Here is a 23453-nt window from a genome sequence, read left to right on the forward strand (position 1 = left end):
GCCACAGTCTCAGTCTGTGACTCCATGGCCTTCCGTGCCACCTGCAAAGATCTCATGTGATCTCCTGATTCTTTTTCTTTTTATTTTTTTAGATGGAGTCTTGCTCTGTTGCCCAGGCTGGAGTACAGTGGGGTGATCTCGGCTCACTGCAACCTCTGCCTCCTGGGTTGAAGAGATTCTCTGCCTCAGCCTCCTGAGTAGCTGAGATTACAGGCACCCCCCACCATGCTCAGCTAATTTTTGTATTTTTAGTAGAGACAGAGTTTCGCCATGTTAGCCCGGCTGGTCTCAAACTCCTGAGGTCAGGAGATCTGCCCGCCTCAGCCTCCCGAAGTGCTGGGATACAGGTGTGAACCACCACGCCCAGCCAAGTGATCTCCTGATTCTTATCTGTCCCCGCCTTGAGTCTGTGGCTCCCCTGAGAGTAAAGACATGGTCCCCACTGTGACTCCAGCACAGAGCCCAGCACATAGTAGGTGCTCAGCTAATGTTTGTCACACGAATCCATAACTCAGGAGGCCTTGGATGAATGGTAGGGTGTTTATTTCCTCAGGTTCTGCTCCTCCCCAGGCACTCCAGCCCCATCCACGCCCGCATCTCTGTTGGCTCCTCAGGGCTCACTCCTGGAGGTGGTGGGCAAAGGACAATCTGTCATTCATGGATCCCTGAGGAAGGAACACACAGGGAGTCATTCAGACACCAACGGGCTCTGCAGCCCAGGCTGGTCCTGCTTGGGAGGGTGGCTCCCCCAACCCTGCCTTGGCCCCAGGGCTGAGCCCCCAGCCAAGCCCCTACCTTACCATGGACACCTCATCCAGTTTCTCAAATGTGGACTCATCCCGGTGACAGAACCTCACAGCCATGACCACAGACCCGATGAGCAAAAGAGACACCAGCAAACACACGACCACCACCACAGCCGGGTTCCTGTATAACTCAGGGGGCCCAGTGTCACCTGGAGCTGCGGGAAGGAGCTCAGAGTCAGCCCTGGGCCCTATTGCCCCCAAGCCTAAGACACCCACCAGGGCCCAGAGCCTTTTAAATCTGTTCTCAGGAAGCTGAACTCTCTTCCCTCTCCAGTTGAGGCTGCCACTTTTTAATCATTTATTTTAGAGACAGGGTCTCACTCTGTCACCCAGGTTGGAGTGCAGTAGTGTGATCACAGCTCACTGCAGCCTCGATCTCCTGGGCTCAAGCGATACTCCCACCTCAGCCTCCCGAGTAGCAAGGATTACAGGCATGCACCACCATGCCTGACCAATTTTTTTTTTTTTTTTTTAATTGAGACAGGCTCTTGCTCTGTCACACAGGCTGGAGTGCAGTGGTGTTATCTCAGCGTACTGCACCCTTCATCTCCCAGGATCTAGTGATCCTCCTACCTCAGCCTCCCAGGAGCTGAGACTACAAGTGTGTGCCACCACACCCAGCTAATTTTTGTATATTTAGTAGAGATGAGGTTTTGCCATGTTGCCCAGGCTGGTCTCAAACTCATTGACTCAGGTGATCCATCCGCCTCGGCCTCCCAAAGTGCTGGGATCACATGTGTGAGCCACTGACAGCCTAATTTTTAAATTTTATTTATTTATGTATTTATTTATTTATTTTTGAGACGGAGTTTGTTTGTTTGTTTGTTTTTTCCCTCCAAGAGGGAGTCTTGCTCTGTCTCCCAGGATGGAGTGCAGTGGTGCAATGTCGGCTCACTCCAACCTCCATCTCCTGGGTTCAAACAATTTTCCTGCCTCAGCCTCCCAAGTAGCCTGGATTACAGGCACCCGCCACCATGCATGGCTAATTTTTGTATTTTTAGTAGAAATGGGGTTTCACCATGTTGGCCAGGCTGGTCTTGAAATCCTGACCTCAGGTGATCCGCCCGCCTTGGTCTCCCAAAGTGCTGGGATTACAGATGTGAGCCACCACGCCAAGCCATTTGTTTGTTTGTTTGTTTGTTTGTTTATTGAGACGGAGTCTCACTCTGCAGCCCAGGCTAGAGTGCAGTGGTGCGATTTCAGCTCACTGCAACCTCTGCCGCCTGAATTCAAACGATTCTCCTGCCTCAACCTCCCAAGTAGCTGAGATTACAGGCGTCTGCCACTGCGCCTGGCTAATTTTTGTAGTTTTAGTAGAGATGGGGTTTCACCAAGCCAGGCTGGTCTTGAACTCTTGACCTCGTGATATACCCCCCCTTGGCCTCTCAAAGTGTTGGGATTACGGGCGTAAACCACCGCGCCCAGCCATTGTTAGATTTTTTTGTAGAGACAAAGTCCTGCTATTTTGTCCAGGCCCAAAAACATAATGTATAACCTGTCTCCCCACCACAGCAAGTATTAGTTTCTCTCTTTGCCCATCGCTGCGTGCCCAGCCCCGACATACACTAGGCACTTAATAAATGCCCATAGCATGAAGGGCTTTAGACAATGGAGCAGAGACAGCAAGCCCTTCCTAGAGCATTCTCAGAGCTGTACCTCTCCCTAGTGGTCAGTTCTGAAACTGCAGTCTGTCACTCCCGCCACCTCCCTACAAACACCCAAATCTCTTAATACTTACCTGGGCCAGGGGGCTCCAAGGTCTGGTCAGTGGAGGTCAAGGGCTCCGTTCCGGGGCTGTGGGAAGTGGGGCTCCAGTGCGGGGTCAGGGATTCGGAACTGGGGAAGGTGGAATGGGAAGAGGGGGTGAGCTCTCCATTGGGGGAACCAGAACTAGGGTGCGTGGTTGTCTCTGGTTGTGGGGACGAGGGAATCATCCTTGACTCTGTGGAGCTGGGGCTAGGCTGCATGGTAGGGGTTGCCCCTGAACTTGAGGGGCTGAGGTGGGTCATGGAGCCTGTCTCCAAACTCAGGGGGCTGGAGTAGGTTTTGGGGGGTTCCCCTGAACTGAGGGTGTTGTGGGTGAAGGGAGAATAAATCAGAGAGCTGAGAGATGATGTCTCCATACTGTTGTACTCTGAGGTCGTAATACCTGAAAAGAAAAACATCATTGGAAGCTGGGCTCGGTGGCTCACGCCTGTAATTCCGTCACTTTGAGACGTCAAGGTGGGAGCATCACTTGAACCCAGGAATTAAAGACCAGCCTGGGCAGCATAGTGAGTCTCTCTCTCTCTCTCACTCTCTCTTTTTTTTTTTCTTTTTTGAGATGGAGTCTTGCTCTGTCACCCAGACTGGAGAGCAGTGGCGCGATCTCGGCTCACTGCAGCTTCCACCTCCTGGGTACAGGCAATGCTCCTGCCTCAGCCTCCCAAGTAGCTGGAATTACAGGCGTGCATCACCACGCCTGGCTAACTTTTGCATTTTTAGTTTCACTGTGCTGGCCATATTGGTCTCGAACTCCTGAACTCAGGTGATTCACCCGCCTTGGCCTCCCAAAGTGCTGGGATTACAGGCATAAGCCATCGTGCCCCATCTTTTTATTTTTATTTTTATTTATTTATTTTTTTTTGAGACGGAGTCTCGCTCTGTCGCCCAGGCTGGAGTGCAGTGGCCAGATCTCAGCTCACTGCAAGCTCCGCCTCCCGGGTTTACGCCATTCTCCTGCCTCAGCCTCCCGAGTAGCTGGGACTACAGGCGCCCGCCACCTCGCCCGGCTAGTTTTTGGTATTTTTTAGTAGAGACGGGGTTTCACCGTGTTAGCCTGGATGGTCTCGATCTCCTGACCTTGTGATCCGCCCGTCTCGGCCTCTCAAAGTGCTGGGATTACAGGCTTGAGCCACCGCGCCCGGCCTATTTTTATTTTTAATTAATTTATTTGCCCAGGTCATAGGGAGACCCGAAAGATTTAGGACACCATGTGAGCAATCAGTGGGAAACTGAGGCTCCCCCTCAAATTCATGCTCCTTGTCTGAAGTCCTACAGCCCGGTTTCAAGTGCAGATCAGCGTTCCTCTTGGCTCAGAGCTCTAGAAGCCCTTTGGATATGGGGAGTGACTGCATTCCAGGCAGCGCTGGGCAGCTCCTTTAAATTTTCTGGGACTCAGTTTTCTTTTCTGTAAAATGGAAATCATGTGGAGTTCGCGCCTCTGACAGTTCATCAGTGAGGTTCGTAGTGGGTGTACACAAGCTAGGTGCTCCCAGCTACTGGGGAGGCTGAGGCGGGAGGATCTCCTGACCCCAGGAATTCAAGGCTGTAGTGCACCATGACTGCACCACTGCACTCCCGCCTGGGAGACATAACGAGACCCTGTCTCTACAAAAAAATAAAACAAAAATTAGCCAGGCATGGTAGTACATGCCTAGTCCCAGCTACTCAGGAGGTTGAGGTAGGAGGATCGCTTGACTTCGGGAGTTCAAGGCTGCAGTAAGCCATGATCATGCCACTGAACTCCAGCCTGGGCAACAGAGCAAGACCCCGTCTCTAAAAAAAAAAAAAAAAAAAACAAAAAACAAAGCCAGGCGCAGTGGCTCAAGTCTGTAATCCCAGCACTTTGGGAGGCCAAGGCAGGCAGATCATGAAGTCAGGGGATTGAGACCATCCTGGCTAACAAGGTGAAACCCCGTCTCTACTAAAAATACAAAAAATTAGCCGGGCGTGGTGGCGGGCGCCTGTAGTCCCAGCTACTCGGGAGGCTGAGGCAGGAGAATGGAGTGAACTCGGGAGGCGGAACTTGCAGTGAGCGGAGATGGCACCACTGCACTCTAGCCTGGGTGACAGAGCAAGACTCCGTCTCAAAAAAAAACAAAACACAATAGAATAGAAACATAGTGAGTGTACAGTGACACTCAACTATAAAGATCCACCTATGAGCTCAGAGAGGATCAGCCCTAATTTTCCCCAGGTACCCCTAGGCTAACCTCAACTTTGATGGAAGACACAAAGACACAGGCCCTGGGAACACGTCTCTGGAACCCACCCTCCCGCACGGTAGTCCAACCACTTCCTGGCTCCCATCCCATCCCAGGCATGGAGTCCAGGGACCAGGCTGAGGGCGGGTAAATAGTTCATGAGCCACCTCCCACAATGACTTCGCACCCAGTTCCAGGTGTCTAGGCCTCTTAGGTGCTTACAAGTTCATTCATCAACTCTCTGCCCCACCCATCCACTCTGCTCTGGGCCAAACTTCGTGCTTCCTCCTTGACTCACCCCAGGCAGCAGAAACGCGGAAATAACACTGAACACTGGCCCTGAGAGGGGGCTGGGTCCACATGCTGCCTTCCCCGGATCTCTATGTAGCCCCCCAGTCCCTGTGGGGATGACAGCTGAGCCTAGAAGAGGCATGGAACTCGGGCTGGACTTCATTCCCATTTGACAGATGAGAAACTGAGGCCCAGAATAGCAGAGGGTCTGGCCTGAGGTGACTGGGGAGGTGGGCAGAAGGCCCTTCAAGGAACTTTGTCCTCTGTTTCTGCTGAAATGAAGAAGATTCAGAGGCCATAGTGGACCCCAAGCCAAGTCAGAATTCTGGGGAGCTGAGTACTTAGTGAACTGAGGAAAAGCTGTGGACTTGAAAAAGGAAGAGTTGGAGGACACAAGCCCTGCTGAGTGCCTGGCACTGAGTAGGCACTGGTGAGCTGCTGAAGAGTTGACCAGAAGGTAAAAATAAAGCTGTTTCTAGGCACTGTGTTGGGTGTTTGCTTTTCCCAGAGACTCCTAGACTGGGAGGCTCACATGAGCCAAGTCAACCAGTTCTAATCTGAGTCTGGGACAAGCTGGACTGAGTCTCAGTTTCCTGAGCTGTGAAATGGGAATACAAGTGGTGCCTTCTGAATGAAACCCTTCCCTGCAATGAGCATTTCAGCCATGGTGGCCTCTGCTCTGCTATTACAGGTCTGGGGGGTAGGACACCAGTCAGAGAGAGCGACGACACAGTGGCAGGTAAAGGGCAGAAGAAGGGAATGCAAGAAGTTCAAGGCTCCTCCCCTCCACCCTAGGCACTGTCTTATAGGAGAGCAAGAGGGAATTAAGGCAGACACACAGAAGAACTTCTCATGGGAACCACAGATGTTTGACGACCAGGAAGTGAGTCCCTGTTCCCTGGAACACCCATGGCCCTGAGGTCTTCGCCATTCTCCCTTTGCGGATAGGCTAAAAGGAATAGATTTGAAAAGGAGCCTCAAAGTAGGTGTGAGGCTGTCTGTAGCCTCCAGCCGGTTCAGGGCTCACTGGAGTTGCAGAACCCACAGCCCCAGGGCTGGGGAGCAGCGGTGCCTCATCTGTCCTCACAGCTGCTCTGTTTCTAGGGGAAAGGCCAGCCTTCCCCGGAGCGCTGGCGGACCAGCGTGGCCTGAGGGAGGGGTCCAGAAGCCAGGTGTGTGACTGGGCTGTGCGTCCCCCACCCCCACCCTTCTGCTTTCTGGAAGCTGAGACTCCCTTTTACCAGCTCTTACCTGTGTAGGGAGTACTGTTAGGGTCATTCTTATTAGCTTTTAGTGGCAGCACCAGCACCAAAAGCAGAAGTGGCGGCAGCTGGGGGCGCGCCATTCCTGTGCCGGGAGGGCCTGCCACCGGCTCTGCACAGGTGTGTGGCCAGGCGTGTGCCCAGGTGCCAGCTCCTTGCACCTGGGCGTGCGCTCCCTGCTGGCAGAGTGCGGGGCTGTGCAGGGGCGAGGCGTAGGTGGGGCTTCAGGGTGTGGGACCTCCCTGGGGAGCTCCTGTTCCCCTAGGGTGTGGTTCTCACCCTCTTCACCTGGACTCCACCCCTTCTAAACATGACGACCCAGAAGCTCTCAAAGCCAGTCATCCACTAAAGACCCCTGCCCGACATCCCCTTTCCCCCTGCTTCTGGCTCCACAGCAGCCCGAACCCCTGCTGTCACTCCCTCTGCCCTCCTCCTGCCAGGTTGCCCCCTCTGGGAGCCCCTATTGCCCCCACCTCCCTCCTGTCCCTGAAACCGCAGGGCTGGGGATGCCCTTGTCCTCCTCTTTCCTCTGTCTCACCCAGACTGGGGCCTTTTGGGGACATGACTGAAGCCTTCTAACCTTCTAGAATTTCTATTACAGATTTCTTTTTCTTTCTTTTCTTTTTTTTTTTTTTTTTTTTTTTTGAGACAGAGTCTTGCTCTGTCACCCAGACTGGAGTGCAGTGATGCAATCTCAACTCACTGCAACCTCTGCCTCCCGGGTTCAAGTAATTCTCCTGCCTCAGCCTCCTGAGTAGTTGGAATTACAGGTGCACACCACCACACCCTGCTAGTTTTTGTATTTTTTAGTAGAGACGGGGTTTCATCATTTTCGTTGGCCAGGTTGGTCTCGAACTCTTGACCTCAAGTGTGATCCACCCACCTCAGCCTCCCTCCCAAACTGCTGGGATTACAGGCATGAGCCATGGTCCACTGTGCCCCCCCCTTTTTTTTTTTTAGAGACAGGGTCTCACTTCATTGCCCAGGCTGTAGTGCAGTGGCACAATCACAGCTCACTGCATCCTTGAACTCCCGGATTCAAGGGACCTCCTGCCTCAGCCTCCCAAGTAGCTGCGATTACAGGCGTGCACCCCCGTGCCTGGCTAATTTTTTTTTTTTTTTTTTTTTTTTTTTGAGACTGAGTTTAGCTCTTGTTGTCCAGGCTGGAGTTCAATGGCACAATCTTGGCTTACCACAACCTCTGCCTCCTGGGTCCAAGTGATTCTCCTGCCTCAGCCTCCTGAGTAGCTGGGATTACAGGCAGGTGCCATCACGACTGGCTAATTTTGTATTTTTAGTAGAGATGGGGTTTCTCCATGTTGGTCAGACTGGTCTCCAACTTCTGACCTCAGGTGATCCGCCTGCCTCGGCCTCCCAAAGTGATGGGATTACAGGCATGAGCCACCGTGCCTGGCCTTTTTTTGTTGTATTTTTTTTAGTAGAGATGGGGTTTTACCATGTTGGCCAGGCTGATCGCTAACTCCTGACCTCAGGTGATCCACTCGTCTTGGTTTCCCAACGTGCTGGGATTACAAGCATGAGCCACGGCACCCAGCAATCCCGTAGGATTTTTTAGGGGTGAGGGACTCGAGGTGGGTGCTCTGGGCCAGGTCCCAGACACATTTCTAGAGTGTACTGGGGACAGTTTCCATCTGGGACAGGCTGGACACCACCCCACTACCTGTAGGTGGATATGGCAGGGGCACAGCTGAGACCACGTTGGTGGCCCCTGACCTCCAGGAAAGATTTGAGGTCCTCATCCTGGCCACAGACCCCAGATGCATATTGCATGGTTGGAAACTTCAGAGTTCTCTTCCCTCTGGGATGCTCCAGATTCCCCCACTATACCCAAGCCACTTCCATTAACCCAGAACACATCACCCAAGATGTAGGCTGTGGAGGACTTTATTCATCAGACTCAGAGAGCCACGAGTGCCTCCCATAAAGTCCCCACTGCAGGGAGCCAGGGTCCTAGATGCCGGGCCAATGCGTGTGCTGTGAGCTGGACCAGGGGTCTGCTGGTCCCAAGAGCGCCTCTGTGCTCTTCAGACAGCTCCGGGTATGGTGGCCTCGCCAGGTGGCTTGAACCATCTTCGCTGCCATTTGCTGCTGCCTCATCTGCTGGCGGATCTTAAAACCTCTCCAGGCGGACTGAATGGCTATGACCGCTTTGTCCCGGCGACATGGCTGCCTGGGACTCGGGGCAGCCCGCTGGTAGGCGGAGGCCTGAGACACTGCCCCGGGACCCCCAGCACCCCGGCCCATGCCCTGCACCACGCGGGTGGGCTGGGTGCGTCCGCAGGTATGACAGGTGCGAGGGCTGGAGCCCACTAGCATCACCACGCTGGGCGGGCTCCCGATCCTGGAGCTCAGGGAGTGGCAGACGCTGCAAGCTTTTGCCTGGCAGGACTGGAAGCAGCGATGGTTGGATACTGTCCTGGCTCTGCCATCCTGGACCCAGCTTCCGTCAGACATGACCCCGGCCCGGCCGCCCAGCTCCACCCACGTGATGGGGTGGAGCATTTGCCGGTGCCGGGCTTGGTCCCGGCGGGTGCTGTAGCCGCGCCAGGCGGCCTGGATGATTGTGGTGGCTCTGCAGAGGTGTGCCAGGTTCCGCCGCATGCAGTAGCCGCGCCAGGTAGCTTGGATGACCGTGGCCCGCCGGTGCCACACCCGAATCCTGCGACGCACCAGGTAGCCACGGACGCCCGCCTGGATAGTGGTCACTGCGAGGATGCGAATCTCCTCTGCAGCCTGCATGGACACCATCGGCTCCCCGGACCGCCTGGGATGCACCACTGCCTTGTTGCGCCGGGTCTCCCAGGACGCAGCACCCCTGGCTGGCTCCCACACGCGTTTCCACGATTGGCTACTAGCCACACCAGCGTCCACGGGGCCCTGGAGTATAGTGGAGTTCAGGGATGCCTTGTGACTAATGGCAGGATTCTGGGGGCTATAGGAGTCCTGCGATCCCCACGGTGACTCCTGGTTAACAAGGGGCAGCAGGGAACCACTCCGGGAAGACTGGTAGCCTAGAGACACCCTCCGAACTCCCAGGGCCAGGGGAGGAAGGGCCGAGGAGTGCGCTATCTCCCCAGTGCAGATGATGGGCCTTACCTCTGCAGAGGGCATACCAGTGAAGTTTGTACCACCTTGGGCTGAGGCCTGGGATGGTTGTCTTTGCACATACTGGAAGGGCCTAACCCTGGCCATAGAACTTTCTAGCAGTTCAGGAACAATACTACCGTGCATGGATCTGTAGGAGTTTTTAGGGTCCATGGAGTCCCAGCGGCTGCTCTGAGCCAGGTTTCCAGACACTGTTTTCTGGAGTGGATTGGGGACAGCTTCTGTCCGGAAGGGACTGGACGATGCCCTTCTAGCCGAGGACAGATATGGTGCCACATGTGAGACCATGCTGGAGGTCCCTGACTTCTGAGGAAGACTAAGATTCCCCATCCTGTCCACAGACCTTGAAAGCAATCTGAAAGCCTCAGTACTGCCACGGGCCAACTGGGGTGACCCTGAGAATACATTAGAAGCCACTGTACCCCAAGAGTGATTTGGGGGTATGACATGAGCAACAGACTCCTGTTGATAAACGGAGAGGGTCTTAGTGGCTAAACCCGGGGCCTGGAAAGGGACAGGGACCATGCCACTAGCATGGCTGGGGGCCACCTCCCTGAACAATGGTGTATGGCCTTGGGGAAGAGTCCCTTTCTCAGACGGGGACCTATGATTGCGGCCCCCATCAGCTCCCAGAGGACTGGGGTACATCCACGGGGTTGCGCCAGTGACCCCAGCTTTGCTGATCAGGTCATTGGATCTGCTTGATCCTGACACTTGGGACAAAGGCCCATCCAATTCTCCCAGCTCGGCTTGGTCCCCTGTGGCCCCAGATAGCATTATCCCAGCATCTTGGCTCCATTGTAAGGCTCTTGACAGAACCGTGGGCACTCGGTGTAGACTCCTGACTGTGTCACTAGCTGCCGGGGCCGAGGAGTGACCTGGAGCCAGGCTGGTGGTGTGGGGAATCTGCAAGGGGGCTATAGACCTCTCTCCAGCCAGGGCTTTGTGGTAAGGAGGGGCAGTGATGCCAATCACCACGGACCCCTTGGAGCAGCTCTGAGCCACACTAGAGGCCCCCATCATTGGCACAGATCCAGGAGAGACACCTGGGTTCACCCCACTCATTACTGAACCTAGGAGCAAGTTTGGAGCAGCTAAGCTAGCGGAGGGTCTTACAGATAGACTCGGCTTCTTGCTGTCTGCCATCAGGCTGGGAGCCACCCAACTGGACACAGAGCCTGCGGGAAGGCTCTGACCCATGCCTCGGACGGTGGACCCTGGGGGAAGGCCGGAGGTCATGCCACCAGGCAGAGTGCCTGGGACTGCGCCCGTGCTCATCCTACTGGCTACGAAACTCCCTGCCGCACCAAGACCAGCCGGGCTCCTCAGGGAGTCCTGAGGAATCACATCTCTCTGATGGTAACTGGGTGGGACCATGGGTGCCTCAGAAGGGTGCCAGCGGTCTACGTTTTTTGGAATAACCACACTGATCTGGGAGCTGCTGGGGCCCACGCTTTTCAGGGAAAGATGAAACGGAGTCACAGCCACTCTGTTGGGCACTGAAGCCAGAGAGGGGCTAGGGGCCATCCCTATGGTTCCAGAGAGATGTGTCAAAGGGACACCTACCTCTAAGACCTGGGATGCAAGGGAAGCCACCTGACATTGACTTTGGCCCATGCCACTTGCTATGGTTCTCCAGGGGAGACTCCCAGCTAGGCCAGGAGACGTGGTCCCCTGAGACCCACTAAGGAACATAGCATCAACAAAGGGCCCCTGGGGATGTCTTGTAGCCACACCCCTGAACAGAGGCGCGATTTGCTGGCCTATACGACAGACCTCCTCATCAGCATGGGAGAGATTTGGTGTTGAAACGCTAACCACAGAGGGTTGACACACATGCCTCCCACCAATGCTGGGTGGATGATGGAACCCAAGGGACAAGTCATTGAACTTGAAGTCTGGGAGGCTGGATACCATCTCACTAACCATCAAAGTCTCTTCACACAGGTTCACCCCAGTACCCAGGGATGGCTGGTTCGGACCCTGGTCCATACTTCCAGCCACAGGGGGATGTGGTCCACCCGGGCTAACTGAAACAAACGCTGATGGGTGACACAGGCACGGGGCTACTGAGTTCACCCTTGAACGCTGCAGGTTTGAATCCAGGCTAGAGCCTCGGCATGGCTCATTGAGGCCATGACACATACCACTGACCACAGATGGCTGGGATCAGCTTGGGGCCAACCTAGAGTCCGGGGGTGACTGAGCCAGGCTTAGGGCTTCCCTGTGGGCCACAGATGGTGGGAATAGGCCAGGGGCTATGACTGGCTCGGCTAGGCTGGGGGCTAGGGTACAGGATGAATATGTCTTGCCTGGGCTGGAGACCACAGATGGTTGGGCTTGCCTTGGGGATACTGCAGTGGTCTGAGATGGGTGGACTAGGCGGGGGGCCACCCCACTGGCCACATATGGATGAGCTAGGCTTGGAGACAACCCACGGGGTCCTGATGGGTGGGCTAGGCTTGGGGACACACCAATGGCTTGAGATGGCTGGGCTGGGCTTAAGGACCCCACACAGGTCATAGGTCGGTGGGCTAGACTCGAAGACATCCCTGTGGCTTGAGACGGCTGGGCTAGGCTTGGGGATACACCACAGGCCATAGTTTGATGGGCTAGTCTTAAGGGCATTGCAGTGGCTTGAGACAGCTGGGCAAAGCTTGGGGATACCTCACTGGGTGTAGATCGATGAACTTGGCTTGGGGACACCCTACAGGTCACAGATGCATGAGCTTGGCTTGGGGATATCCTGCTGGTTATAGATGTGTGAGTTTGGTTTGGGGATGCCCTGGAGGTCACTGATGGGTAATCTCGTCTAGGGGACATCCCACTGGCTTGAGATGGCTGGGCTAGGCTTGGGGAAACCCTACTGGCCACAGATTGGTGGGCTACACTTGGGGACACCCCAGTGACCTAAGATGGCCAGGTCAACCTTGGTGATTCCCCAGTGGCCTGAGGAGTCTGGGCCAGGCTTAGAGACTCCTGAATGGCCATAGATGGATGAGCTAGGCTTGGGGACACTCCAATGATCTGAGATGGCATGGCTAGGCTTGGGGACACTCCAATGGTATAAGATGGCATGGCTAGGCTTGGGGACACTCCAATGGTCTGAGATGGCATGGGTAGGTTTGGGGACACTCCAATGGTGTAAGATGGCATGGCTAGGCTTGGGGGCACTCCAACAGTCTGAGATGACATGGCTGGGCTTGGGGACACTCTGATGGTTGGAGATGGCTGGGCCAGGCTTGGAGACTCCCCATTGGGCTGAGATGGGTAGGCTGGGCTTGGGGACATCTCAGTGGGCTGATATGGCTGGGCCAGGCTTGGGGACTCCCCAGTGACCATAGATGGGTAGGTTGAGCTTGGGGACACCTCAGTAGGCTGAAATGGCTGGGCCAGGCTAGGGGACTCCACAGTGGCCACACATGGGTAGCCTGGGCTTGGGGACACCTCAGTGGCCATAGATAGGTAGCCTGGGCTTGGGGACATCTCAGTGGCCACAGATAAATAGCCTGGGCTTGGGGACATCTCAGTGGGTTGATATGGGTAGCCTGGGTTTGGGGACATCTCAGTGGGCTGAGATGGGTAGCCTGGGCTTGGGGACATCTCAGTGGCCATAGATAGGCAGCCTGGGTTTGGGGACACCTCAGTGGGCTGATATGGGTAGTCTGGGCTTGGGGACACCTCAGTGGGCTGAGATCACTGAGCCAGAGTTGGGCACTCCCCAATGGCCTGAGATGGGTAGGCTGGACTTGGGGATACCCCAAAGGCTTGAAATGGTTGGGTTAGGTTTGAGGTTACCCCAAGGGCTTGAGATGGCTGAACTAGGCTTGAGGACTCCCCACTGTCCATAGATGACTGGGCTAAGTTTTGGGACCCCCAGTTAGCCACTGATTGGTGACCTTGGTCTGAGGCCACTCCAAAGGTCCTTGATGGGCGTCCTCGGCTTAGGGACCATCTAGTCACCATAGATGGCTGTGCTGATCTTGGTGTCACTCTATTAGGCATAGAGGAGTGTGGTAGTCTTGGTGTCACCCAATTACCCATAGATGGGCAGGTTAGCCTTGGGGACACCTTACTGGATGCTATATGCTGGGATAGGCTTGGGGCCAGCCTACTGAACCCTGATGCCTGGCCTAGATTTGGGGCTACCCTACTGGCCAGTGTAGCCTGGGACACACTTGGGGCCAAGCTCTTGGCCACAAATGGTGGCTTATATGCAGTGGAGACCACAGTACCTAAAGACAGAGTCCTCCTCAGCTCTGTCTTGATGGTTGCCTGGGACATCTCAATCAGATTCACAGAGTTCTTATCTAAGGAGAACTTGTGGATCTCAGACTCTGAGCCCCGGTGAACATGCAAGGTCAAGCAGTTAGGCACTGAGCTGTGTTGGAAAATGGGTACTTTCTCCGAGGCTGGAGTGGGCCGGTAGGGGAAGTGTAGGGTCATAGATGTATAACCAGTTTCAGTCTCTTGTGTATCCTTAAACCTCTGGAGTGTCCTCATGGACTCCGGAGGAAAAAGGGACTTCACCGCAAGGTCCCCTTCTAAATTGCCTTCCCATGACTCATCTGTCTTGTTGACAGCAGGCAGGCTGGCCACAGACATGGTGGAAAGGCTGAGGGAGCTAGAGCTTTGCAGGGAGCTTTTGGAATTGCTCTCCTGATTCTAAGTCACAGAGCCCTGGGAGAAGCTCCTGGCCAGGTCACTGTCTCGATCCTGTGGCAAACCACCTACCAGCTCACCGAGGATGGACACCTGGTGGTCGGTTGCCAGCTTCTGGGGGCAGAGCAGGGCAGACACAGAATCCTGTGTTTGATTCCTTCCCTGTCCACAGACAGATGTCTTGGGACGAACTTGAGCCAATGCACTGCCGAGGGAAGCTTGAAACAGACCACGAGTCTTGGATACCTGAGTTTTGGTCACCATGGTGACCTGCAAGGGACTTAGGGCCCCCTTGTCTATCACCTCCCTAGTACCCGGGGATGCCTGTTTGCGATTTGGGGGCTGAGCCCTCCTCCCCCGGCTTTCCTTGGAAGCCCTGGATGCCTGCTGCTGGCCTCTGGCCACTGAGGGTTGGTAGAGACCAGGATGTGCCCTGCTAACCCCTGAGGACTGACACCAAGTCAGGCCCCCACAGGTGGGGTAAGGCTGGTGAACATGGGCAGCCCTCCCACCACCCACGCTGCACGGAAGCCTACCCGAGGCCACCCTGCCCTCCCCAGTCGATGGGTGAGAGGCCACTCTGCTGACCACATGTGGCTTGTGGCAGCTCGGGGCCGTGCCACAGGTCATGGAGGGCTGGTTCGTGCTTGGGCCCACACCACTGGCAATGAGAGGCTGCCACAGACTCGGGATTGGCTGCACGTAGGATGGCTTGAGCAAACTGGGACCCTCCCCACTCCCCTCGGGATTAAAATCTGATGCCAATGTGCCAGGCTCTAGGGTCAGGTGTGCATTTTCCTTTTGGAACTTGGGGCTCAAATCCAGGTTTGAGGAGAAGTCCCTGCTGGGCTCCATCTCCCAGGACAGCATGGGATACAGGCCAGTGGTCAGGGAGCCCTGGTGAATGCTGGTGATGCCAGGACAGCATGGGGTACAGGCCAGTGGTCAGGGAGCCCTGGTGAATGCTGGTGATGCCAGGACAGCATGGGATACAGGCCGGTGGTCAGGGAGCCCTGGTGAATGCTGGTGATGCCAGGACAGCATGGGGTACAGGCTGGTGGTCAGGGAGCCCTGGTGAATGCTGGTGATGCCAGGACAGTGTGGGGTACAGGCCAGTGGTCAGGGAGCCCTGGTGAATGCTGGTGATGCCAGGACAGCATGGGATACAGGCCAGTGGTCAGGGAGCTCTGGTGAATGCTGGTGATGACACTACCCATCACAGAGGCTCCCACAGTGACCACAGATAAGCAGGGTGACCCCCACAAGATGGCCCCGTACCCCATCTCCTCCAAGGGCCCGGCAGGTTGGCCCATGGTGAAGCATCCCCAGATCCCAACCTGGGAATCCCTGACCTTGCTGGTCTGTGGTCTCACAGGGCCCAGGGAGGGCCCCCACGCGGCCGACGGACACCTCCTGCAGGCCACCTCCGCCGGGGCCAGTGTCTTAGTCACCCCGCTTCCTGTTGATTTTGAGGTGGCCTTGGGGAGGGTAGTTCCAGTCCTCAGGGCCACCCGACACCAAGACTGGCTCGCCCAACTCGCCCTGACACAAGGCCTGGCTCAGAGCTGCCTGCTCCTCCTCCGTCAAAGCCTTGCTAATAAACACCTTGGCCAATTTACCCTGCATGACCTTGGTGAGTTCCGCCCGCAGCTCGCCCTGGGACAGGGCTCGGGACAGGGTCAGGCGCAGCTCACTCCAGGACAGCGCCTTCACCAGCGCCATGCTCAGCATGCTCTGGGGCAGGGCTCTGGCGACAGTGGCACCCAGGACCTCCTTGGACAGGGCCTGGTTCAGAGCTGCCCGGACTTCTCCCTGGGAGAGGGCTTTGGCCAACAGAGTGCGGAGATCCTCCTGGGATGCCAGCACACCAGCTACTTCAGCACACAGGGAGGCCAGCAGGGAGCCTACCGTGTCCTCCTGGCAGGGCACCGCCTGGCTGGGCATTGATGGCTGGGCACGCGTGGCTCCGTTGTCTCCCCAGGACTCAACATTGCATGTGGAATGTCCGGTGGGTGCCATCAGTGGCACCAGCGTACCCTGGACCTCACAGGCTGCCGGGCAGGGTCCCCCCTGAGTGGTCTTCCCCGGCACGTGTCCGTGGGGCTGAGTCCGTCTGTCCTCTGGCTTGGCCCAGGGTGGGGCACTCAGGCCACCGAGGTGCTGGCAGGCCTGGTTGGACACCTTGGACCCTGTTAGGAGCACCTGGGAATGGGTGTTGCTGCTGAGATCAGCAGCCTGGTGCGCTGGGATGAGGCGCTTGGTTATGATCGGCTGCCCCCGGGACTGCGTCTTGGTCAGACAGGTGGCCAGAGGCGCTTGGGACTGGACCTTCATGGCACCTGTGGCCAGATGTGCCTGGGAATGCATCTTGCTCAGACAGGTGACCAGATGGGCCAGGGACGGGGTCTTGGTCAGCTCGACGGGCAGATGTCCCTGAGATAAGGCCTTGGTCAGTGGGGTGGCCGGTGGTCTCTGGGACAGGCAAGGTAGATGTCTCTGGGATGAGGTGTTGGTCAGTGGGGCAGCTGGCTGTCCCTGGGGCAGGGTGACAGCCATGTCTACAGGCACATACAGGTGAGATGGCTTGTCCCCTTCCTCAGCAACTTTTGTCCAGGATGGAGCCCCAGCCACTTCCACTGCCACACTGGTCTTAAATACCATGTCTGTTTTCACCTGTTTCTGGGGGCCAGTCTTGATTTTCTCAGCTTCCAAAGGAAGCTTAGCTGGAGCCCTGGGGACCCCAGTTCCCAGACGTGATTGGGCCAGGCACCTGATCTTCCCCTCAGCCAAATAGGAGGGGGATGAGGTTTTCACCGCCTCTGCAGCCTGCTTCATATTCATGGTGCCCTTGGCCTTGGGTGGGTTCTCATGGATGGAGCCTGGTACCGCCGCTTGGGGTGGAGCCTTGACATTTGCCACTGTTGGAGAGGCCAGACACAGGGTCTTGAGGATGGTGGCCACTGAGCGTAACTGGGCTGGGGTCTTGGTTATCATGGCTGCCAGGCGAGTCTGGGGTGAGGGCTTGGTCAATCCAACTGGGCTCATCTGGGATGAAGTCTTGGACATGGTGGCTGCCAGACACGTTTGCAGTGAGTTTTTGGCTGGGGTGGCGACCGGGTGCGTCTGGGGTGGGGTCTTTGCCATCGCAGGCCCTGGGCATACCTGGGGTGGGCTCTTCATGATGGAGGCCAGAAGGGAAACCTGAGGTTGGTGCCTTGCCGTGATGGTTGCATGGCATGTCTGCCTTGGGGTGCTAGTTCTGGAAGCTGTGGAGTGCACCTGGATCTTGGTCATCGTGGGCATGGGGCATGTGTGAGGTGCAGTTTTGGTCATCACTGTGGCCCCCGGATACATCTGGGCTGGGGTCTTGGTTATTGTTATTTTGGGAACAGGGCTAGTCTTGTGTGGGGTGGTGGTCGTCATGGACACTGGGTATGTCTGCGGCAGGGTCATGGAGACCACTGGATATGTCTGGAGTAGGGTCTTGGTGATCACAGGCCCTGGGCATATCTGGAAGGGGGCTTTAGGGGTCTCTGCTTCCACAGGGCCCTGGGTTTGGGCTCTGGATGGTCCCATAACTGCCTTGTCATACCTTCTAGACAATGGTGTCTCCGGAACCCCAGCTTTGTTGGTCCGGACAGTTACACGTTTGGTTTTCACTGAGTCACCCTCTATGTGGACGAGGCAGGTGCTTCTGATGGTTCTGGTCAGCAAGCATGACTGGCATTTTGCATCCAGACTCACTGGGCAGGGAAATCTGATGGTGACCGTCTGGTGTGGCAGGAAGGCCACCCCCCGGACTCCAGCAGCGTGAGGAGCCTGCACGCAGGCCTCTGGGGTACCCTGAGCTGCTGGGGGCTGCAGGAGGGGGGATGACTGAGGTCTGCAAAGGACCAGATTGTCATAGGAAGGGAACTGGGTCTCCTTGTTCACCATGACGGGCGGGGACAGAAGGTGGTTCTCTTCCGGATGCTGGAAGCGCACTTGCTGCGGGGCGTGGTAAGGGATGTTCCCGTCCTCCGCCCTCACTTTCTTCACCAACAACTTGTTGGAGTGCAGGATGTGTCTCTTGTTGAAGCGCCGCCATGCCTCCTGGATGGCCTTGGCTGCTGTCATCTGGGAAATCAGCTTCTGCCGGAGCCGATAGCCCCTCCAGTTGGCTTGGATGAGTGTGGCTGCGCGGGCGTGCATCATGTCCATCTCATCTACCAGGATGTTCTTGAAGGCCTGGCTCTCCACCACAGCCCGGAGGCGTGGGATGTGGCGGGACGCTGTCTTGGCTTCAGCAGGCTCTTGCGGAAGATGCTCCTTGGACTTGAGGCCCTCGTGCTGGGGCTGTGGAGGCGTTTTCTCCATTTTGTCCGGAAGACTAGGGGTGGGCGGGGGCTGGAGGATGCACTGCCCATTGGGTGACAAGTGGTTCGTGAACTGTAGCTGGGTGGCTGGCTGCATTGCCTTGATTACTGGACAGGTCAGCTCTGCCTGTGGGGGCGGCAGGGGGTGGTCAGGGTGTAGCAGGTCCTGCAGACAAGAGGTCATCCTGCGGCCACTTCATCCTGGCACACAGTGCATGACACCTGAATGCTGGACCACTTAACTGCTTTTCTTTTTTCTTTCTTTTAGTTTTTTGTTTGTTTTTGAGACACAGTTTCGCTCTTGTTGCCCAGGCTGGAGTGCAATGGTGTGATCTTGGCTCACCGCAACCTCCGCCTCCTGGTTTCAAGTGATTCTCCTGCCTCAGCCTCCCGAGTAGCTGGAATTACAGGTATGTGCCACCATGCCTGGCTACTTTTCTGTATTTTTAGTAGAGACGGAGTTTCACCATGTTGGCCAGGCTGGTCTCAAACTCCTGACCTCAGGTGATCCACCTGCCTCGGCCTCCCAAAGTGCTGGGATTACAGGTGTGAGCCACTGCGCCCGGCCTGCTTTTCAAACTTTATCTTGGATGTACCCTGGGTTTAGCACTGATCACAATATTTTGGAAATTTCCTGTTTGCCTCTGTGTATGTGTGTGTGTGTGTGTGTGTGCGTGTGTGAAAAGGATAGAGAAGTGTGGTGGGGGAGATTATTTGCCTCTCCCCATTGACTGTGAATCCCAGAAGACAGAGTCATTTTTGTGTCCTATCTTAGTCATAGGGCTTGGTTCTAAGCTGTGAATGGGTAGGTATTGGGTGTGCGGGCATCTTGACTGATAAATGGTGAGAGGATTGGAAGTTGGATGGACAGACAGATACAGGACTAGATACTGAAAGGATGAATCAGTCGATGAGTGAATGGTAGATGGGTTGGAGAGACAGATGAAGGTTTGGATGAATAGGTAAATTAAGTTGATGAATAAAGTCTTAAAGGCAAATTGGCCGGGGGGGTGGCTCATGTCTGTCATTCCAGCACTTTGGGAGGCCAAGGTGGGCAGATTGCTTGGGGTCAGCTGGGCCAACATGGTGAAACCCTCTCTCTACTAAAAATACAGAAAAGTAGGCCGGGCACAGTGGCTCACGCCTGTAATCCCAACACTTTGGGAGGTCCAGGCGAGTGGATCACAAGCTCAGGAGTTCGAGACCAGCCTGGCCAACATGGTGAAACCCCGTCTCTACTGAAAATACAAAAATCAGCTCAGCATGGTGGCGCGTGCCTGTAATCCCAGTTAGGAGGCTGAGGGAGGAGAATTGTTTGAACCTGGTAGGTGGAGGTTGCAGTGAGCCGAGATCACGCCACCTCGCTCCAGCCTGGGTGACAGAGCAAGACTCTGTCTCCAAAAAAAAGAAAAAGAAAGAAAACAAAAGGAGCCAGGTATGGTGGCAGGCGCCTGTAGTCCCAGCTACTCGGAAGACTAAGGCAGGAGAATCGCTTGAAGCCGGGAGGAGGAGGTTGCAGTGAGCCAAGATCATGGCATTACACTCCAGCCTGGGCAACAAGATCAAGACTCTGTCTCAAAAAAAAAAAAAAAAAAAAGACTGGGCGCGCTGGCTTATGCCTGTAATCCCAGCACTTTGGGAGGCCGAGGTGGGTGGATCACGAGGTCAGGAGATCGAGACCATCCTGGCTAACATGGTAAAACCCCATCTGTTCTTTTTTTTTTTTTTTTTTTTTTTGAGACCTAGTGTCTTGCTCTGTCGCCCAGGCTGGAGTACAGTGGTACCTTCTTGGCTCACTGCAAACTCCGCCTCCCCGGGTTCATGCCATTCTCCTGCCTCAGCCTCCCAAGCAGCTAGGACTACAGGCGCCCACCACCACACCTGGCTAATTTTTTGTATTTTTAGTAGAGACGGGGTTTCCCCGTGTTAGCCAGGATGGTCTTGATCTCCTGACCTTGTGATCCATCCGCTTTGGCCTCCCAAAGTGCTAGGATTACAGGCGTGAGCCACCACACCTAGCCCTAGCTCTTCTAAAAATACAAAAAATTAGCCAGGTGTGGTGGGAGGTGCCTGTAGTCCCAGCTACTTGGGAGGCTGAGGCCGAGATCACGCCACTGCACTCTAGCCTGGATGACACAGCAAGACTCCGTCCCAAAAAAAAAAAAAAAAAAGGCAGATTAACAGAAAAATGGACACATGGTGGGTGGGTGGGTGGGTGGATGGATGGATGGATGAGCAGATAAGTGAATGAGCAGATGAATGGATGGAGGGATAAGCGAATCAATTGATGAATAGATGGGTGGATGGATAAACGGATAGAGGGAGGGAGGGAAGAATAGGTAAGTAGATGGATGGAGAGAGGGAGGAATAGATAAGGGAGGAATAGGTGGCTGGATGGATAGATGGATAGCTAGATGGAATGATAGTTGGATGGAGGGATGGACGGACACATAGATGAATGGATGGATGCGGGGGTGCTGGATGAATGGATAGATGGATGGGCAGATGGGTGGATAGATATGTAAATGGACTGGTGAATAGATAGGTGGATGGATGGGTAGATGGATGGATTGATTGATAAATGGATAGAGGGAGGGAGGACTATGTGGATGGATGAACAGATGACTGGGTGGATGGATGAGTGGATGGATGGATGCTTGCATGGATGGATGGGTAGATGGGTAGGTAGATGGGTAGATGGAAAGATGGAATGATGGGTGGGTGGGAGGATGAATGGATACATAGATGACTGGATGAATGATGGATGGTGGATGGGTAGGGGGAGAGACAAATGTATGGAAGGATGAATGAATGAATGAATGAATGAGTGGGTGGGTAGATAGATGTAAGATGAGTAGATAAATGAATGTGAAATTAAAGAAAGCCAGGCGCAGTGGCTCATGCCTGTAATCCCAACACTTTGGAAGGCCAAGGCAGGTGGATTACCTGAGGTCAGGAGTTCAAGACCAGCCTGACCAACATGGCGAAACCCCATCTCTAAAAAAAATACAAAAAAGTAGCCAGGCGTGACGGCGCATGCCTGTAATCCCAGCTACTCAGGAGGCTGAGGCAGGAGGATCACTTGAACTTGGGAGGCAGAGGTTGCAGTGAGCCAAGATCACGCCATCACACTCCAGCCTGGGCAACAAGAGTGAAACTCCGTCTCAAATAAAAGGAAGGAGGGAGGGAGGGAGGGAGGGAGGGAGGGAAGGAAATTAAAGAGAGCTTGAGAGATTGGTGAAGAGAGAACCCAGTAGGAGGTAGACTGATGGGTGGATGGGTGGGTAGGTGGATTAGGGGATGGCTAGGTAAATGGCATATGGAAGGATGGAAAGAGGAAGAAAAAGTGGTGACTGTGGCTTTCAGAGGTAACTAGGATGCAGAGAGAGCTGGGACACTGTCAAGTCACCCTGATGCATAGCCTGGAGCACAGCATACTTGTTTGGCAGAAGCCCCTCTCTTCAGGTTGGACTAGCCAGACCCCTTGCCCATGAACCATCTTCTTACCTTGAAGGGTCATAGATTTGGAGGAGTAGCAGGAGAAGAAGGTGCAATCTCAGAAGCCAGCCTGCAAGAGGAGGCAGCCTTCAGCCTTTCATCCATACAATATGCAGCAACACTGCCCTGGGCTGGCTCTGTCCTCAAGACGAACACAAAAAGAAATGTTAAAAGCAAAAACACTAAATTCTAAAAAAAAAAAAAAAGAAGAAGAAGAAAAGAAAAAAGAAAAAATCCCTGCAAGGATGAGGAAATTTATTCCAGTGTTATTTTGTAGCTAGAAATCAAACAAAACAACTGGAAATAACCAAAACAGTGATTAGCAGAGGTTCTGCTACAAACACATACAGAAGTATGCTCAAGCATGTTTAACACTGTATTGTTTAGCAGAGGAAAAACTGGAAGAAACCAAAATTATCAATGGAGAAAGGCTTAAATTAATCATACTAGGGCATGATATCCAGGCATCAGAAATGGTGTTCAGGCTGAGCACAGTGGTTCTTGCCTGCAATCCCAGCACTTTGGGAGGCCAAGATGGGAGGATCACTTGAGGACAGGAGTTTGAGACTAGCCTGGGAAACTAAGCAAGAACTGTCTCTTAAAAAAAAACAAACAAAAACAACAACAACAATAAAAACATTGGCCGGGTGCGGCTCATGCCTGTAATTCCAGCACTTTGGGAGGCCAAGGAGGGTGGATCACCTGCGGTCAGGAGTTTAAGACCAGCCTGGCCAACATGGTGAAACCCCATCTCTACTAAAAATACAAGAAATTAGCCAGGCGTAGTGGTTGACGCCTGCAATTCCAGCTACTCAGGAGGCTGAGGCAGGAGAATATCTTGAACCCTGGAGGCAGAGATTTCAGTGAGCCGAGATTGTGCCATTGAATTCCATCTGGGGCAACAAGAGCAAAACCCTGTCTCAAAAAAAAAAAAAAGGCCGGGCACAGTGGCTCACTTCTGTAACCCCAGCAATTTGGAAGGCTGAGGTTGGTGGATCACTTGAGGCCAGGAGTTCTAGACTAGCCTGGGCAACATGGTAAAACCCATCTCTACTAAAAATATAAAAATTAGCTAGGCATTGTGACATGCACCTGTAGTCCCAGCTACTCGGGAGGCTGAGACAGGAGGATCATTTGAGGCCAGGAGATTGAGACTGCAATAAGCTACGATGGCACCACCGCACTCGAGCCTGAGTGACAGGATAAGACTCTATCTCTTTTTTTTTGAAAAAGAGTCCCACTCTTTTGCCCAGGTTGGAGTGCAGTGTCACAGTCTCGGCTCACTGCAACCTCTGCTTCCTGGGTTCAAGCGATTCTTGTGCCTCAGCCTCCAAAGTAGCTGGGATGACAAGTGTGAGCCACAGTACCTGGCTGAGACCCTGCCTCAAAAAAAAAAAAGATTGTGATTAAAGAGTAAGTATAAGACAAAAGGTAGCCGGGGCGGCCAGGCACAGTGGCTCACACCTGTAATCCCAGCACTTTGGGAGG

General features: G+C 54.6%; 2 protein-coding genes across 3 annotated transcripts; both read right to left on the reverse strand.

Moving 5' to 3' along the window:
• Window positions 1–446: 446 nt before the first annotated feature.
• LOC104680614 (leucine-rich repeat extensin-like protein 5) lies at window positions 447–6443 on the reverse strand. Of its 2 annotated transcripts, none has more exons than XM_010386636.2 (4): window positions 6314–6443; window positions 2545–2955; window positions 801–961; window positions 447–665 (listed from the first exon to the last, which is right to left on the reverse strand). In XM_010386636.2, the coding sequence occupies exons 1-4, from the start codon at window positions 6405–6407 to the stop codon at window positions 618–620; spliced, it is 714 nt and encodes a 237-aa protein (XP_010384938.2). In that variant the 5' UTR covers window positions 6408–6443; the 3' UTR covers window positions 447–617. The 2 variants fall into 2 exon arrangements, with proteins under 2 accessions (XP_010384938.2, XP_010384939.2); XM_010386637.2 differs by having other exon boundaries at window positions 540–623.
• A 1852-nt stretch (window positions 6444–8295) lies between these two features.
• Window positions 8296–21987, reverse strand: IQCN (IQ motif containing N). Its single transcript, XM_030935854.1, is given in 5 exon segments — window positions 8296–9222; window positions 15465–15642; window positions 15644–18486; window positions 18488–18594; window positions 21975–21987. Coding segments are annotated over 5 exon segments (4068 nt in total).
• Between the last annotated feature and the right edge of the window lie 1466 nt (window positions 21988–23453).

The sequence above is a fragment of the Rhinopithecus roxellana genome, chromosome 8 (assembly GCF_007565055.1).
Source record: "Rhinopithecus roxellana isolate Shanxi Qingling chromosome 8, ASM756505v1, whole genome shotgun sequence".
Lineage (NCBI taxonomy): Eukaryota > Metazoa > Chordata > Mammalia > Primates > Cercopithecidae > Rhinopithecus > Rhinopithecus roxellana.

Excerpts from the sequence above, each read along its gene's own strand:
- LOC104680614 (XM_010386636.2), bottom strand. The coding sequence starts at position 6,407 with ATGGCGCGCCCCCAGCTGCCGCCACTTCTGCTTTTGGTGCTGGTGCTG. Across the intron at positions 962-2,544 it reads CTTGGAGCCCCCTGGCCCAG|CTCCAGGTGACACTGGGCCC; the intron begins GTAAGTATTAAG and ends TCCTTCCCGCAG. Across the intron at positions 666-800 it reads AACTGGATGAGGTGTCCATG|GGATCCATGAATGACAGATT; the intron begins GTAAGGTAGGGG and ends TTCCTTCCTCAG.